Below are 18,824 nucleotides of genomic sequence, written 5' to 3' on the forward strand. Positions count from 1 at the left end.
CCTCCCCTGCCCCCCATCTGAGGAGTCTCTCTGTCTTAGGATAGAGTAGCACTAGGAATTACATTTGCTACAGGTGTAATGAGGTGCAGCACAGCTACAGCATGGCTACAGGAAGGGAAACTACACCCAGCAGTAGGTTGTGAAACCACAACATAGCCACATAATCGTGATGTAAAGGTGCTGGATAGGCAACCCGATACCCGTTTTGGCCGAAGAACATGTCAGGCATGAGGAACGGAGATCAAATAGGTACATTCAAAAGTGGCATTTACCCAGACATGGAATTGCTTGACACTAACTTCGTCTGTTTACACATAGGTGTGCCTTCCTCATTCTCCTCAATGGAAAACACGGTGTTGTTCAACAGTCCCTCTTTGGGCCCCAATGCTCCTAAGATAGAGGATTTGAAATGGCATTCTGCGTTCTTCAGGAAACAAATGGGCACGTCTCTAACCCACTCCTTGAAAAAACCACACAAGAGAGACAGAGTAAGAAACAGCTCTGGGAACGACAGCAAATCCGTGCTGGGGCAGCCCAGCCAAAGGGAGGGTGGTGCAGCACCGGGTGGCTTTTTAAATTTTGACAAGACCTTTGCAGAAACACGGATTGTATCAGCACAGCAGAAAAATGGCATAGTTATACCAGACCACAGAAAAAGAAGAGACAATCGTCCACAGGGTGAGGTGATCAAGGCCGAACTAAAGGAAAAGACTTCTAAACACAACCACAAACCACTGAGACCCACAGAACTCTCTCAGAGGCAATCGGAAAACAAAAGGGCTGTGAACCACTCCAGTGGTAGGTCGGCACCTGGCACACGGAGGGATTTAGTGCCTAAATGCAATGGGGGTCTTGTCAAAGTAAACTCTAATCAGACAGTAGTTAAAGTGCCTACGACGCCCACGAGCCCAGTGAAAAACTGGGGCGGATTCCGAATTCCAAAGAAGGGGGAGAGGCAACAGCAGGGCGAGAGCCTGGAGGAGACCTGCCGCCAGAACTCCAGCTACCCCTACTTGGGCGTGGACAGAGTTTCACCGAAGGACAGGGCAAAAAGCAAGCTAAAGCCCGACAGCGAGAACGACGGCTACGTCCCCGACGCCGAGATGAGCGACTCGGAGACTGAAGTGGCTGAAAAAAAGTGCAGGCAGCAGCGGCTCAGTCCAAACAGCACTATCAGCAGAAGGACGGACATTATTAGGAGAAGCATCCTGGCATCCTGACTGGACCCGGGGACATGGTGTCGGCACCGTGCTCAGTAGAGTCACTGCCTACAAGCCAACTTCGCATTATTTATTGGTGTGAGAGAGGAGAGTTCTTAGACGTGGCTACAGACTGACAAATTGAGAACCCCGTTATTCCTGAGCTGTATAAACATGTTTACATGCACTTAAAGCTGTTTTTTTTTTTTTGTGCGCCCCCCCCCCAATTCTGTGAGAAGTTAGAATCTCCTTTATTTGCAACTACCCTGAGTAAGCAGAGAAACGACATCACTACTGAAACAGGATTTGTGATGAACACTAAAGTAACTCGCAAAAACCTTTTAGAAGGGGCTAGGGTGGGTAGGGGGAAGTAGGCTGCATTCATCCCTTTTAGCTAAAAAAGCACTGGTACAATCTGACTCCCTTCCCCTGCCTTCTGGAAAAGCACAAGCTCTTAATTTAACTAGTGTGTATTGAGTCGAAGATGGTCGTTTAACCGTACTGCACTGCTAAACCCCATCACAGATGGTCAAGTTCCTTGGATGGTGGTAGGTCTTTCTCCTCTCTTTGCAGAACGTTTTCTGTTGCATTCAGTTTGAGTGTAGCTGGCGGCTCAAAACCCTCCATAAACTCCAGAGTTTACATGTAAATATACGCAGGAGATGAGCAGGTCTAACCCTGATGTTATACTGGAGGAGGAGGAAGGGACAGGTCAGGGCTGCAGCTGCCTTGTGGTGCAACAGCTTGGAAGGATGGGGGCTGAGCACGGAGGCAGCTCTCATGGGGCTCCCTTCCGAGAAGGGGGCAGACTCGGGGGTCATGGCCCCCCGTGGAATAACCCGCCACTGTTTAGCCAGCCACCTGCCTCGGGAGTATGATGACAATTCAAGAAAAAGATTTCTAAGGCACTAGTCGGTAGGATTTCCCAAAGCCCACCACGGATGCACTAATGGTATGTATTGGGAAAGCCAGGCTTATGACACTAAAGGGTTGCTTTAAAATAGACAGGAATATATATTTTTAAATAGAATAAAATGGAAAGGCAATAAATTGTGATTAGCTCTTTACAGTCAAATGAAGAAAAAAATATTTCATTCTATTCTGGACTAGATTTGATGGAAGAGGGAACTCGTATTCTGATTGTGTACTTTTTTTTTAATAATTGCAAATGGCAATAACTAGTAAGCTATGAGCAATAATATGAACAGATCATTAGGATGCTGTTTTGTACTGAGTAGAGTGCACATGTAACAGTGGAGTGTTAGGAGCCTGTAAATTTTGGAATTCTGCGTAGACGTAAGAAGTCAGGTATGTACTGGTGAAAAAGTTTAAGCAGCAATGTGTTACAGAAAGACAGGCATAAAGAACCCCCTTCCCCCTGCCCTTTCCTACTCCTAGCCTGCCGTTACCGCATCCACTCGCTTTTTAATGTTAGACCCTTGCCTCTTGAGCAGGGAGCGTTTAAAACACAGTAGAACTTTGCCATAACTGAGTCTTCCAGAGGATTCAATCAAACAAAAGAGAAAAAAAAAAAAGAAAAAAGAAAAAAAAAAGGCTTATTAACACCCTATCTTGCTATGCAAGTTATCACTTAATTAAGTATTTCAACAGAATGCATCCCTGTCATTTGTTTTAAAACTCAGAAGTCTTAACCTTTTGAGGAAGGGGAGTTTTGTGTAAGACAGCTAGTGTACTTCTAAAATACCATTGCTGGTCCCAAGAAGTTAGATTAACTTCATCACTCACAGAGGGCACTGGTGAATCTGAAGTTACACAGTCACTCTTGGGACGTGTTAAAAGAAGAGTACTTATTTGATCAAACACCACCATAGACAAAAGGTAAATGCAGGTAAGTTCTACTCGACATACAGCAACATTTTCTAGACAGGCACTGTTGTTTTCTGTAAGAAAGAAGCTCATGACCATATAGGGAATTGTTTGACAAGCCATAGATGGAATAATCTAAAATTTGATTCTAAATAAACATTTAACCTCACACCAGTTTGCAAGAGGTACCTTGTTAATTTGCACTATTATGAATGCTAACGTTGTGCAGAATTAATGCCTTATCTGTTTTGCTCCCCGACGTTTAGGTTAATAAGCTTTCTAATGTTTCAAGTTAAGCTGAACCAAAACCAAAAAAGCTGTAAGAAGACTGCAGTGTGCCCAGCTCTGTAGGTTAGCTTTGTCTCCCATGCTTAGCGCGCAGCAGAAGAGGTGTTGTAAGTACAGCAGTGACAATACAAACCCACCCCTGCATTTTATTGGGACAGAACCATTTTCTGAATTTCTGGTTTTAAGCGTTACCTTTCCTTGTGCAGACTGACCAAGAGATCTTTGATTATGATTGGTGTATTCTGTCAAACTGTAGGCTAGTTGAACTTCTGTAAAGTTGCCTGGAATGCCATTTGTTAGGTTATAAAGTCACACAATTCTAAATGAAGGGTTATACGTGGTTGTGTATAAATCTCAATTTCAGAAATTTGAGAAAATCGTCATTACATTTGTAAAACCTTGTACAGAAGATTTTTCACTATGTGCCTAGCTTTGGTGTCCATTCAGCTGAAATTAATTAAAAAAGGTGCATGAAGAGAAACAGATAGAAATAAAAAGTATATGTAGAGATGACTATTTTATATTACATGGCCCAATCCTGTATTTATTTTCTCCCTTTTTTGAAGTATTTATAAAGACCTAGTTGAAGACAGCTGTATTTTTTGTTAAAATATTCAGTAGAATTGTGCCTTTTTGTCTGTATGTGAATAAATGCTGTACATTTTTGCAGTATCCTTGCCAGCAGTGTTTTAGAATTTGCAGTAGTAATCTTGTTTGGGTTTTTACATAAACACTTCACTGCAATGATCTGAAGAATTTTCATGGTCAAAATAAGCATTTGATTTGGATTATTACAGGTATCAAAATGCACACTGCAGTTGCAAGATTTTTATTTTTCTTTTTAGAAATAGTATTGGGTCTTGTTACTGATGGCTGTGCCTAGCCCATCAACAGAAAATTGTATGCTTTTTCCCCTGAGATCCTCAAAGAGATCTTGCTTACCTCAAAGAGTTGACATTTGTCGATATACGATGTCCTTCCAGAGTCCGTAATTGTCATATATGTGTTCCACTGGAAGGGCAGCACGAGGTTTGTTGCCTGTCGCTCTTCAGGACGCACACACCAAATGCACGTTCGCACCATGAACTGCTGATGGTCAGGCAATGCTGAGGGAGAACAGCTGCTGCTCGAGCAGCACCGCCAGGAGACAAGGCCTGAAGGGCACCACAGGTCCTTCCCTCTCCTTTCCTCTAAACTCAGGGTGCAGAAACATGGAACGGACTTGGAGCAGAGCAAGAAAAGGGCAAGGTTGGGAAGGCGTATGTCTAGCAGTACATCTTGAAAAACAGCGATGGGTAAATTTTTCTCCGATCCGTACTTGTATCACATGCATTCACAGTGTGGGCAACTGTGAGTGGCACCCCTCAGAAACATATTTCGAAGAACGAAGGTTAAAGGATGGCCCTCCTAAGAGTTATTAGTACAAGCTCTTCAAGGCAGGAGTAAAAGTCTGAAAGAGGTTCTGGCAGCTGCTTTAGAGACCTTGCTGACAGCAGCCTGACAGGCACTGCCCTGCTGGGGTTACCCAAGAACAACGGGGTCAGAGCTGAGGGCAGCTTGGTAACCACTTCAGTAGGCTATCATCAAAGAGTTTCTGGTAGGCAGCGACAGATCTTTCACGATCTGGCCTGTGCTAGAAGGTGTCAGGCTCTTGGGCAGACCCAAAATGAAACTCGTACTACCTTCATAGTCAGTTTATCTCACCTGCTGAATGGAAGTAACTACTCACCCAGAAACTTTTCCTAAATAAACAGTCAAGAACAAAAGTTCTACTCACTGGGAAGCATTAATGTTACACTAGGGAGTCTTTAAAATACTCAAAAACTGGTGTTGGGGTGGGAAAGGAACGTAGGGGAAAAAGAAACTTTTCAGTGGAAGAGTGACAAGAAATACATAGAAACAAATGTAAAACCACCAAGAGCGATGATTGAAAAGCCTGCTGCTCAATTCCGTGAAACAATCTAGCATCCTGAGGGAAAGAGCAAAACTTAACCAGCAAGCCTCAAATTTTAATTGCCCCTCAGCAAGTGCCTTTCCTCTGGAAGTCCAACTTGTGAGCAACATGTCAGCAGCCTGCTCGACGCCACACAGAAGCAAAAAGGAGGTGGTGTCAGAGCGATGAGCTTGACCGCACTCCCCGGTGTGGTTCAGACAGATGAATTTGGTCAGTTTTTAGCTGCTCAGAGGACTAGGCAGACAGGAGGGAAATCTCTTTCTTTCCTGCGTCATCTGCCATAATTGCTCTGCTGCCCCTTAACTTTACAGTTAGGTGCGTGTGTCATCATTGCAATTCCTGTTGTGGCAAATCCCCGTTACCCAAGAGCTGCACCACAAGTTGAAATGAGTATACTCATAATTAAAAGGGAACCAAGCGGGTGCCCTTCTGTGCCTCAAGGAACAAGTACACAAATATTGTCACACCAAAACTTAGTTACCTGCCATAGAGAGCTAGAGCCTCTCTTCAAGGAGTGTTATGGGATTAATGGCTCACACAAAATCTTCCAGGTGGTCTGTCATCACCTCAGATGCGCATTATGCAAATGAAAATAAGGTGCTTGGTACTTACCTCCCTCTGTACCACATACACGATTGATTGATGAAAATCTCACTGCAACAGACATTTGGAGCTTCTGGACAATGCATCCACATTGCTTTGAAAAAAATCTTTGAAGTCTTTTAGCAAAATTAGAGATTGCAGTGGATACAAACACGTACCAAACCGAGAAAGCACTAGAAAAGAAGTGCGTGCAACTGTAGGAAATAGTAACTTCCTCTGCGGTAAGCAGAAATTTTTCTTTAGGTTGCATCCCTCTTGCAGGCTCTACTTGAACACCTGGGTTTGCAGGAGGTGGCACAAACTCATTTCCAAGTGGTGATCAACCCAAGTCTGTCCTCTAAAATGCAAATACGGTGAAGATCCACTGCGAGAGATGTCTGGGTTTGTTAGTCCAAAACAACAGTTTTCACCAAGCCCTGGGTAAGCGTTATCCATCAACTGAATTAGAAGATATAAATCAGAATTACACTCTTCACATTTAAGAGGAAGGAGAAGAAATTACGTCCCTTAAGGCCAAGATGGGAGCACTTCAAAATCAGCTAACACCTATCAGCTCTTTATAATATATGCTGAAAGAGAAAAAGAGTTCAGCTCTAATTTTAAAATGATATGTATGAAGTTTCTCAACTGTCAAAACCATATGCGCAAGAGGATTCCCACATACTGGCATCTGTAGAAATCAGACACACCATTTCATAATGCATAAAAGCTGGATGACTGGGTGACTTCACCAGCTTTGTGCAAACTGAAGTAACAGAGAACTGAAGTTCCCAGACACATACAAACCAAGAGGGCAGATCAACAGCAAAGCAAAGAACAACTGTAAAATAGTAATTGAGAAGAAAAAGCACAATGAAGACAGACTGTGGTCCTTAGGAACGAGCTGTATGAATAGCCACAGCGGTATTTTATTTATTAACTGTTTCCCCGGGGCATCAGAACAAGCTCAACCAAATTCTTAAAACTGGAAGGCAGTGGAGGCATTTTGCAGCTGTAATGCCTACCGTAAAAACAGCAACTATTTGACATTCGCCATGTAGTTAGTGTCTTACTAAAATTCGTAAAAGATCTTCAAAATGTTCCCAATTTACTGCACTACAAAGAAAAATTAAAGGTATCGACTGTATGTGAGCAAAGCTGTTCATGAATTTCAATATAATGTCATCTGTTCCCTGTACACAGTCTTGTCATAGTTGGAGCTGGTGTTTTTTAGACCAAAAAAGACCAATATGCCAGAGCACTGTATCAGATTGTTTCATCTGCTACATTAAAGGACTTTAATGACATCATTTTGCAGTCTTCTTCCAGTCTTTACTATGCATACAGATACAGTATCTTTGTCCACCCCCTTTCTTACCTGAATAAAACAGAAAATGTTTATCATAAGTTTTACAAGCCTTGCTGTGCGTTTGACTTTAATGCTCCAGTAATCTTCTTAACTCCAACATGGGGTGAATGAACAATACACATCTTTAAGTATTTTCCAGATCCTTCAGGGAAGCAGCTTTTTTCTTCTGTGTAGTTATCAGGCTGAGCTGTAATTAAAAGCAAGCAGTTTCTTACATGATTTTTTGTAAGATCAAAGTATCAGTAGAGCTTCGATATGGAAGGTGTCAGGAGGGAGAGGGAAGAAGCGTAGGTAAGTGGGAATTTGGGGTAAATAGGAGCATTTACAGTAGATGAGTACTGCTCTTGTCTTGTTTCAGATCCCAAAGAATTCAAGAAGATGAAAGATTAGGCAGCAGGGGTGTACTTTAAAGACATCTACATAGAATACACACATTTTAAACCTTTGCAAATGTTATCCTGCATTTTTTGGTTCTTACTGAATTACTGTTATTTAATAAGCTAAGATTTATAGTCATTGAACTAACCACAACAAAAATGTATTTTCTAGACTCCCTAATAGTCCAGCTCTAGCCTATACTGGATTTAATTTTACAAGTAAGCTGGATAATGTAATGAGAATACGCAATTAAGTCAGAAAGTAGCCCTCAACCTACAGATTCAGAATACAGAGAAGAGTTACCATTCTGAATCTGAGGAAGCACACAGGTGAGCATTCGGTTTTCTGAGAGCTAGAAGACAATAAACGCCTCATTTCTTCAGATTCTGAAGAGCGGACTTTCTTGTAGCAGTACTGGAGACCGCTTTTTCCAGCCTTTAGTGGGAACAGCACTGGTATGTCTTTGTTTTGGCAGGGGGGAGGAGGGGGCTTGGCACAGACGTCCTTCAGTCACTACAAAGGAGCTGTGCCTGACAGCTGGCAGCAGTAACCTCTGCCAAGCCTGAAGAGGGCAAGGCAGTTCTGAAGACTGGCAGTAAGGTCTGGACAACAATTTAGCTGCTAAACGTCTTGTCTAATCTCTTTGGTACCTTTCAGAGGGAGACTGGTGAGGAACAGTTAATTACTGATGTTTTCAGGAACAGCAAGACCTCTTCCTACATGGACACCAAGGCCAGGAATTACTCCCTTGAAAGGTTATTTGATCATGTTTTTTAAGGGAAGAGAGCACCTCAGAAGTATGAGAGATGAACAGATCCATGTAACAAACAGGAGGTAAAAAAAGATAAGTCACTCTTTCAGAGCAGATCTTCACCAGCTGGGTAGACCCTGTCATGACAGAGAGCATTTACAGCCAGGAAACACAGCTTATGTTTTGATAGCTTGGCAGCTATGCCCATTTATTCACTGCTGTTGGGAAAAAATGCCCTTTGTCCTAATTGGACAATTTAGATCAACCAAACATTTCCTCCCTTCAACCCACATGGGATCCCCCCCATTAAAAAGCTACAATTTGCAAATGGGTTTCCTAAATCACTAAAAAATCAGGAGGCAGAAAGACCACCTCTACTTAATAGGAAACCAACTTGGGTAACAAATTTGCTTGGCAAAGAACTGAACCCAGCGTATAAACCTGCCATGGGATTTGCTTCAAGATGTATAGCTTGAATGGTATGGAAAAAAGAAGCTGGATGGAAAAAACCCCACCTACTGTCATCCAGCAGAGAAAATACAGAATTACAGGTAGCACGGCGTTTATACAATTAAAGCCTGACGTTTCTCTCTCTGAAGAGAAGAAAACCTTTCCTCCCAATATCCCTGATGTCTAAAAATACTGAACAGTACTGCTCAAAGCTGGCACTGAGTGGTGAGAGAACCGGAAAAGGCAGCAGCAACAATTCAGTTCATGAAGTGATCACAGTAGTGCACAAGGTCTTGGCCCTAACAGACACACCTTGTCTGAAGTTTTCAGAACACTGAACATGTACTAGGCATGTTTCCTATGGTAGTGAGATACATCCACCAACCCTTCCTTTCCCCATCCCCGGGGCCTGGAAAAAACCAAGTATTTCCTATTCTGTCTGCACAATTGTCAGTATTTTTGACATTACAGGACTTACTGCATCTGTTACGCACAACTGATGGTAACTGCAGTGGGGTGTGGGACACAGCTACTGGAGGCTACTAATGAAAATGCAGGTGGACAGACAAGAAGTTAACAACTCGGGAGGTTCGCGTGACAAGGCAGAAGGTACTCAAGGTTGCAATGTGATGAACGCCAAACAGGTCCCTGCTACCAGTTCTGTCCCGTAACAACTGCGTGCCATTTCCCCACGCTCTTCATGCAGCCACACAATGAATTAGACCAGGGAGCTTACTTGGCTGAAAAAACCACAAACAGAATTCCCAGAAAAGAGCTACGCTGCCTGGCAGGTTGCATAAAGGCAGTTCCTTAGCCAGCAACTCCAGACACGCTTTGTTTTAGAGCAGACTCCCCAGGAGACAGGTGCAGGAACCAGCGCAACATTTGCTCCTTACCACGTGAAGCCATCGTTTGTGACTGCTGCAGCAGGTTACACCAAGCTAAAAAACCTGGCTTGATGGGAGGTTTTTTTCTCTTTGCTAACTTGCTGCCATTTCTGAAGAAGGAAATGATCATACACCTTCATTCACACATTTTGAACCACGCAAGTGTAATTCGCATCAAATTTGTTTCCATAAACAAATTTATACTGTCACTTAAGCATCCTGTCAGAAGGTGGCATTTAATTGAATATGCATCAGTTTTGTGATGACGCATCCAAAGTACAAGCTTGTTGTTAAAATTACATTAGTAATAATGCACATAAACGATCACCTCTGCCTCAGGAATGATACAAAGTGAATATTTTTGTAATATCCAATGGGATTTTTTTAAATGCACTTAGATAACATGTTTTTTTGCTTGTTTTGTACCTTTTGAGATGCTGTAGCTGCCCTCTGTTCTGCGTGGCTCAGTCGCCTCTGCAGCCTATTGATGTATTCTCGATATTCCACCATTAATTTTTCGTCCTGTGTAAATGAAATATCTCATTACAAACGCAGAGTTCTTTTTACTGGATCCACACACACTGTAGTGAAAAAGCTTAAAACAAGAGGAACTTAAGCAGTGGAACTGTTTACCACTTAAAATAAGACTGAAGACATACTGCTGACACACTATAGAGAATTTCCAGCTTAATTACGACATAGGACTGTTCCAATCAGAGTAATCTGCAGAGGAAGTTTTACTCATTTCACCATCTTGAAGTAAGATGCACAAAAGCTGACATTTTAATCCAGGTAATTTAATTTACACAATGTTACAATGTAAATGTTTTAGCTATACTTAAAGGAAAGAATATACTAGATAATACAAATGAGATGCTAATCTTGCTACAGGTTTCTTCTCTTCATCAAAGGGTGTGATTAAAGTCTTTCTTATCCATCCTTTACTTACAGAAATCTATTCTCACATCAGCCCCATTTTTCTCCTCTAAATAATACAGCACTACAACAAACAATGCAGAAGGACTTATCCTAGATAGAACTGGATTTTATCCCAGATTTATGAGGCTGACAGGATAGCTGTTTTCTAAAGTGGCCATTAATTATTGAACAATGCACATTCCAAAACAACCCTACCCTTAATCTGTAATGGATAATGCTTTTATCTATATGCATATATGCACACACAGTGTAAATTCTACTATACACAGAGTACGCTGAGAATTTGGTATCTCTGCATATGCGACATTATCTGTAACACAATGCCTACTCCTTTGTAGAGGTACGCATGCATACACAGGCATAAGTGACTTCAGAAACATTTCCTGAATTGTCTAAAATTGCTAGATTAGTAACCTTGAAAGATGATCTCTCCTTTCCCTTTTCTTGTAATTTGAGAGGAAGGTTCATTTTTCTTCCTGCCATTTGAACATGACAGTCAGCAGAAACAGTGGGGTTTTCCAGTTACAACTACTCCTGTCAAAAATCCTTAGTTTTTTCTAAGCCAGCAACATAACTCATCTAAATCGGTTTCTGTTAAGATCCCAGTGTACGTGCAGCAGTTTGTAACTGAAAGTAGTTGTCATATCAGTCATTATCTTACCTCAGTTACCTTTTCATTTGCCATTTCCAGCTGAGAAGTGAGCTCCTGGTTACGAAGTTTCTGTTGACTCAGCTCACTTCTATAAATCAGAAGAAAAGATGCTGATAAACACACAGTATTGCATCAGTTATAGGAATACGATTTCATAGGTACTTTCTTGCATTGTAGGAGCTTATGGTATATTTTTAGTTACAGCATTGCTCTTAAAACATTGATTTCAAGAGCACTACACAGCTAGCACTTCTTCATGTGTATTCAAAACTATAATGGAAGAGGAACAAGGTATATTTGTTGAATCAACAGGACTCTGTAAAGAGCGTCTGACATCTCACAGAGGTTTTTTTCAGTTTACCGAATCCTATTTTGCAGGTATGCTATCAAATACGCTATAAATGTAAGCTGCATTTGCACAGTGCATTCAATATTTAGATTAATATTCTAATTAGTGTCCCCATAATCAGACTTCAGAGTGGACATTTTTGAAGGTGCTTTGAAGTACCTGAAACCTAATCATTCTATACCTGTGAGACAGACAACAATGTAACACTTCACAAGGAAAAGGAAAATGTCACCTTCTTAAAAGTGGTCTTTTCACTTTTATGCTGAATGAGTTTTAATGATCCTGAATTTATATAGTATGGAAGACAAAAAAATATCTGGGTTATGGTAGACATCTTTTGAGTTGGTGCTCAAAGGAAACAGGTCTTGCCTCCCGTCATCACAAGTCACTGAAGAAGACAGATGACCAAAGATGGAAAAATATCTGAACTTCAGTAACTTCAGCCAGAGGAAGATGCAAAACTGAATGAGCTGCTCTAACCTTTGACCAGTCTCTGCTCCACTAGCAACAGCCATCGCAAAAAGTGGCATGATCCAGATTGACACAATTTCATCTTCTACACTGAGGTTCAAACATACTTGTGAAGAATTTTCAAATCTATTCTCACTTTACTTTCCTTTCCCAAGTTGAAAGTATGCTGAAATGCAACCACTTTTATGAATATGTAGCACATCGACAGTGCTCAGAAAGCTGATAGCTAACCTTTAGGTGTTCCGCCTGTTACTGAAACTACATGCCCTGTAATGGAAGCTAAAGCCTTTATTCTTTCTGGGGGAACAGAGGTAAAGTAGGAAATAATTTATCCTCCAATCTTCACCTTAAAAAGCCTCTACTATATTTTAATGATGGAATCTAGTTCTCAAAAATAATTTACTCTTAAAAGCTTTAAAACTTAGTATTTCATAGAAGTTTGACTGAAAACTGCTATATGGTACTTGAAATACAAGGTTGCAATCCATCTGTTAACATAAGGTTGCGAATATACCCCTTTAACCAATCCCAGGTAGAGATCATAAAAACAGTTCAACATCTTCTGACTAGCTGCTGTAAAGGTAAGAGTATGTAGGCAGATATTTAAACGATGTGAAACAGTTAAAACTGCATATAGATTATACCTGTGTTACCACATGTGAACATTTTTATATAAAATAGAGTTAAAGATGGATTAAAATTGCAGGATCAAGATAGTATGTTAATACTGAACACTATTATTGTAATTTGTCCTCTGTAATCAGTACCAAGCATCAAGATGAAGCATTTTCAATATAGAAATCCTAATGAACAGCTGTTTTTTGAAAGTTCAGTTTTTATAAACTGTTTTATTAGCAAAACAGAAATTTTATACAATTCCTGTCATATATTTTCATATATACCTTTTAAAAATAAACTCCCTAGAAAACTATTCAAACACTACTCATTACAATGTGTAGACTGCTTATGTTAGTAAAAAAGGCTTTGAAAATAAGGAAATTCTTAAATTCTGACAAACCTCCTTCATTGTTATGTCATCTTGGAAGACTATCCAAATCAATTAATTTTCCAAATTCAAAATTCTTAGTTACTGAAAACAATCTGTCTTCAATACTTGTACTGAGGTGTGGAATTAGCATTCTTAGCAGCACAGGCTATAAACAGAGTTTACAGGCTCATATACAGCTGCATATCAAGAAATTATTTTTATAATTAGATCACACTGCACACGTATTTAAAGAAAACAGTTTAACCTCGTAAGCATAAGGAAACGTGATGACTACTGAGCTAGACAGTTGATTCATTCTGATTGTTAACCCTCCCCCAAACAGATATTATGAGATTTTAATATTAAAACTGAGCAGTAACCCCAACTGCTGAATAATCAAATCAGTCCCTACTCCATATTGTCTTTGTTAAGTGAGTAGGAAACAAAAGGTGAGCTTTTCGCGTTTTGGCAGACGGGTAATAAATCCAGCAGCTGTAGCAAGTACATTCTGCAAAGCTCTCATATGACAAATATAGCATGTGCCAGCTGTTTTTTCGGTTGAATTATACTATAATATGCTTCAGTTACTCTTAGTAATTATGAATTTTGTACACTGCCAGTACCTGCAGCTGTCTCTCATCCTGTTAATTTTTTTCTTTAATGAACATCTTAAAATAAGCAGCAATGGCTGCCAAACATTACAGAAGCGCAGCCAAGAATAATGTTTTAGAAATGGAGGAAACTTCTTCATCTCAAGATGCTGCGCGGTTCACTCGATGTACTGTACAGGATGCAGGGAGAAGGAGAATGCTGTCCTGGCCAACCCTTCATACACAGGCACCAAAAAAGGTCACTCTTCAGCGGCAGATTCTTTTCAATTATAGGAAAGATAAAACTGAGAACTCCAAAAACCACACATGGCTACCGATGAGTCAGGGACTCTAACTATGACACAGAGATATTTCAGAAGCAGAAACCGGAACAAAGACACCCAAAATAACTGTAATCAGATGACTTAAGCTAAGCAAAGTATTTAAATCTAAAACCAATATGGTAAGGATTCCCTTTTTGTAAGAACTGACAACTGTAATTCAAGTGAATATTAAAAAAAATGAAGCCATTCAGTATAGTTATTCAAATATAACAGGTTATGTTATAACAAATAGTTTTGATTTGTTCCTCAAAAAGTTGTATCTTACTACTAGACAATAGCAGCAGATGGTTAAGATTATTAAGTTACCAATTTGTTCATAGTATTAGTATTAAATTTTATAACTTTTTTTTCCTTGAAGAGTTAAGATTTTTAAAGCTCCTCAAATGTATTGTTACATGGAAGTAACTTCTAAAGTACTTACTCTCTTTATCATTTAAGCCAATGTTTATAAATTGTCTCATGCACAGTTTGTTTTGTAGATTCAGTTTATATTTGTAAAAAGAGACCAGACTTGCCCGTACCTACCACTACCCCTACTCAGGCTAAACTGTACCTTAACTGAGCAATCGCCCACCTGTCCAACCAGCCAAAGTACTGTTCCCAGCAAAACTGAGAGAACTGTCAATTTCCTGTGAAGTTTTCAAGTTACAAGATCTACCTTTTCCCATCTGCAGTTTTCAAGATCTACTCCACTGATGGGCACTCTGTGGGTAATTCAGTCATTTGATTGAATATGACAGTTTGCTTATCAATGTGAATCTTGGTCTGATCCCTGGTCCAACCAGAAGTATGTTCAACAAAAATACACTCTTGGTGTTGGCTACTGGTGAGGAGCCTGGTAAGGTTTTACGTGTAACCGCTGCTCATCTGCAAAATTCAACTCACCCCAGTTCTCATCTTCATTCTCAGGATTAGAACATAAAAATCTATGAATAATACTGATATGCCAGTTAGAAGGGATTAACCATCTATTACTACTTGTGTTACGACCTCTTTATTTATTTGTTTAACCCAGTTAACATAAGTACAGACCAGTCAAAGCGGACTTTACAGAATGAACAAATAATCTGCCCTTAAACTTTTTCTTTTAGTAAATGTTGGCAGATCCGATTACCCTGTTTTCACTTAAATTCTATTGTCAGAACTTTCTCTCTCGCCCCTTCTCAATCTGTCCTGTATTCTGTTGTTACTGAAGTTTGCTTCCTTCCAATTTACCAATTTCCTAAATGTTCCTTTGGTATTACTGATTTCCCTTTCTACCTCTGCGGTCATTTATTATCCACAGTTTAAGTCTGGAGAACTGTATAGCTTTATACGCAGTGCTGTAAGGTCATAAGAACAGTCCTAGCCAGTCTCTTCCCCTCAGATATGGCCATAGGAACTGGTTTTCTAGAGTATAGCTTATATATTATACTTCAGTGAAAGCAAGAGCCTTTAAAAGTATGCGTATGCATTCCTCATTTCTTTCAGAAGTAAATTCTTTCAAATGAAGACAAAAAATGTAAAAGCTGGAAGGGCTTGATACCGTTTTTTTACCACAGCTGCCAAAGGCAGATCACCAAAGTCCCCTGAAGTTTTGGGACATTCAAACTGACAGCGATCTTAGAGCTTACAACTTCACAATTGCAAGCTCTACACTCTGTAGATCAGGAACAGCAACAACAATATGGATTGATTCCATTTCTTATCAAATTCCGCACAAATCTGGGGAGAAGTGACACTGAAGATCAAAGTAACTTTTAAAAGTTTAAACCTAATTCCAATTTGGTTATTTAGATTACTTAAACGATGTTCCAGATATAGGGAGAGAAAAAGATCAAATAGAAACTCAAGTCAGTGTCAATTACTAATTAATGAACATCTAATAGTTAAATTACTCACCAAGTCTTAAAAGCTTTCTTTGCGTTATGAAAAAAAATTACCTTTAGAAAGAAGTTTGCTAGTTTTACAGAATTTCTACACTGCTCTCCTTACTATTTTCCATTTAAACCCCTATAAAGAATGCGAAAGATGACTTTTTGCCTCTCAGAAGTTCACTTCATTCTACTGATTCTTCCTGGTCAGAACTGAATTGGTGGCCCAATCTCAGACCCTAGCACAGATGCAACTGTCAGAACGCAAGCCTGGTGAAACACAGTAAGTAACCAAACCAATTCTACTAAAATTAAGTGTTAATATGCATTTCCGTCTCAAAAGCCACATCTGCCCTTTGGTCTTGAGGGGACCGACCCAGCTGGCAGGTAAGCCTCCATCCAGTTGCTTGCTCACTCCCCTCCAGAGGAAAGGGGGAGAGAACTGGAAGGCTACAGGTGTGGAAAAAAAAGTGTGGGTCAAGATGAAGACAGTTTAATAAGTGAAGCAAAAAAAAGAAAAAAAAAAAAAATCATGCAAACGCAATCACTCATCACCAGCAGACCAGTGCCCAGTCAGTATCCAAACAACAGCTACTTTGGAAGAACTTCCTCCCAGTTTTACTGGTGAACATGATGCCATATGGTCTGGGATATCCCTTCGGCCAGTCGGGGTCAGCTGTCCCGGCTGCGTCCCCTCCGGCCTCTTGCCCACCTCCAGCCTCCTCGCTGGGGCAGCAGAGTGAGAAACAGGGAAGGCCCCGACCCTCTACTGGCACTGTTCAGCAACAGCTAGAACATGGGTGTGTTATCACCACTATTTGGGTCATAAATCTAAAACACAGCACCATACAGGCTGCTATAAAGAAAATTAACTCCATCCCAGCCAAACCCAGTACAGGTCTTTAACAAGCATTAAATTCACCTTAACTTAAAATGTAAAATTCCCCCCAACTTAATCTGAGAGTGATAGATTTAGTATGTGTTTGTTTATAAACACATATAAACAGATGCACTTTAAATTCATTTTTTAATATTCATACACATTCTTAGACAAAGAAACAATCTAAATTCAATAGAAAAGCCTGGGGACAACTCATTTTTAAATAAATACCAGTGCTACACCACTTTTTTAACAACCTTTAACAGTAATCATTCGTTTGCATAACTTTTATAACTGTAAATATTTGCTGTCTAAGTTCACTTCAGTAAATGTCATTAGAACTCAAAGTACATTTAAAATGGATGCAAAAGTCAGAACAGCTTCGCTTCACAGTCTGCCAGACTAGGCGTTTTGCAGGAATGAAGAGAATAAACACTAGTCATGAGCTGTTCCTCATGCTGCCAAGAGCAGTGTTTTTATTTGGAACCATGACCTATGTTGCAAGAAGCTCCGACCTTCTTAGTTACCTTCAAGATGGACTTTTGGCACAAGTATATTAAAGCAAAACTGATTCCTTGCCTTCTTGCAAGGTGAAGGTGAGATCTATTACCAATAAATCCTAAAAGTATGCTTAGGTACATCTTAAGATGCTTAGAGGGAAGAAAACTCTTCTCAGAAATGAAGACTGCAGTGTATTTTCATGAAGAAAATGGTGGAATTTAGTCTACAAGTATTCAATGCACTGCCTACTGCTTCAGCACTGGTTTTTAATTCCAAGTTCAGTTTTACAGGCAACGATTACATGTTTAACTTGAACTGAGACCCAAATGTCCAAGAAAGCACAGAACAGTTTTCAGTGAAGCCTGAAAGTATCAATTTATTTACCAACATTTTTATCTACAGGTTTTTCACTGATCTACTAGATTTTCGTTATTTAAAAAATCACCACTCTGCTTTACACCATTACAGGCTGCAAAATTTACTTTTCCTCCTTAATTTTTTTAAAATTAAAAATCACTTAACGTTCACTGATGTTGGTTCATTTCTTAAAAGTATTTATTTAATGCTTCCTTTATGTATATGGATTACACCTCACAAACAAAACACTGCAGACTTAAAAGATGACAAATGAGCTGCACAGAACATGGAAAAGTTAGCAGCTGCTGCTGGGAGGTTAGTAAAGAAGCCAAAATGTTTCAGACACCTTCACATGGAAAATTAAAGTAATAAGGACAGAACTGAAAACCAGCAACAGATCATGAATTTAAGGCAAAGGAATGGGAAACACCTACACTAACAAATGGGACACTGACAGTGCTTATGAGAGCTGCACTAACAGTAACTTCTGGTGAAATGCAATATAAAATGCTTTTATGTAAACTACCTCCCTGCTATAGATGGACATGACTTTGTTAGGAAGTTCATCACTTCCTGAAAAACATTCACTTATAAGGCACATTACTATGCTGTAAGAGTAATAATTCTTATTAAAATCTTAAGTTCTGCTACATGTCACCAACACAATCTCTGTATTTGCTCATATATTTACACGAATCCGATACATCAAACAGTAACTTCATGAAGTGCCAAGAAATGTCTTGGACTGTCCTCAAAATATACTAAATAACCACGATACATTGCTAAACTTGGAGAGCTCTCTATTTAAAAAGGGTATGTTGATATAGTCATCTAAGTTCATAGCCTTGCTGCCCAGTCAAGACAAGATGAAGGTTCTAAGGAAGATACTAAGTTTTCCTTACAAGCCCACAGTGTAACTAACCCTCTCAAAACCTCATAAACTTAAAAATGTATGTATATAGGAAAGCTGGGTGAACACTGGCCTTTCACTTGGACCCTGCTGTACGGCTTGGCGATACCATTTCCTGCATTTAGCCTCAAGAGGACTTTCAAACAGAGCCCTTAATTCAATAGATCCTGCTTAGTATCAGTCTATTATTTATCGGTCTTGCTGATATTTCTGTGACAAATGCATTTGCTGCAAAATTATTTTGCTTTCTAACTTTATTTTATTTTACAACAAAGAAAGAAGTGATCTACCATTCTGTACTTGCA

At 39.9% G+C, this 18,824-nt stretch overlaps 2 protein-coding genes across 19 annotated transcripts in view; one reads left to right on the top strand and one right to left on the bottom strand.

The window, feature by feature from the left end:
- Window positions 1–3,986, top strand: part of JADE1 (jade family PHD finger 1) — a 60,053-nt gene extending 56,067 nt beyond the window's left edge. For all 16 annotated transcript variants that reach the window (XM_074867300.1, XM_074867290.1, XM_074867292.1 and 13 more), the window contains one exon: window positions 319–3,986. In XM_074867300.1, coding sequence (XP_074723401.1) covers window positions 319–1,220 — 902 coding nt within the window. In that variant the 3' untranslated portion in view covers window positions 1,221–3,986. The remainder of the gene's footprint in view (window positions 1–318) is intronic.
- Window positions 3,987–6,740: 2,754 nt separating this feature from the next.
- SCLT1 (sodium channel and clathrin linker 1) overlaps window positions 6,741–18,824 on the bottom strand; it is a 46,341-nt gene continuing 34,257 nt past the window's right edge. For all 3 annotated transcript variants that reach the window (XM_074867310.1, XM_074867308.1, XM_074867309.1), the window contains 3 exons: window positions 11,286–11,364; window positions 10,112–10,207; window positions 6,741–7,406 (listed from right to left, as the gene is read on the bottom strand). In XM_074867310.1, the coding sequence (XP_074723411.1) occupies window positions 7,344–7,406; window positions 10,112–10,207; window positions 11,286–11,364 (238 nt within the window). In that variant the 3' untranslated portion in view covers window positions 6,741–7,343. The remainder of the gene's footprint in view (window positions 7,407–10,111; window positions 10,208–11,285; window positions 11,365–18,824) is intronic.

This window comes from Strix uralensis, chromosome 4 (genome assembly GCF_047716275.1).
Source record: "Strix uralensis isolate ZFMK-TIS-50842 chromosome 4, bStrUra1, whole genome shotgun sequence".
Taxonomy (NCBI): domain Eukaryota; kingdom Metazoa; phylum Chordata; class Aves; order Strigiformes; family Strigidae; genus Strix; species Strix uralensis.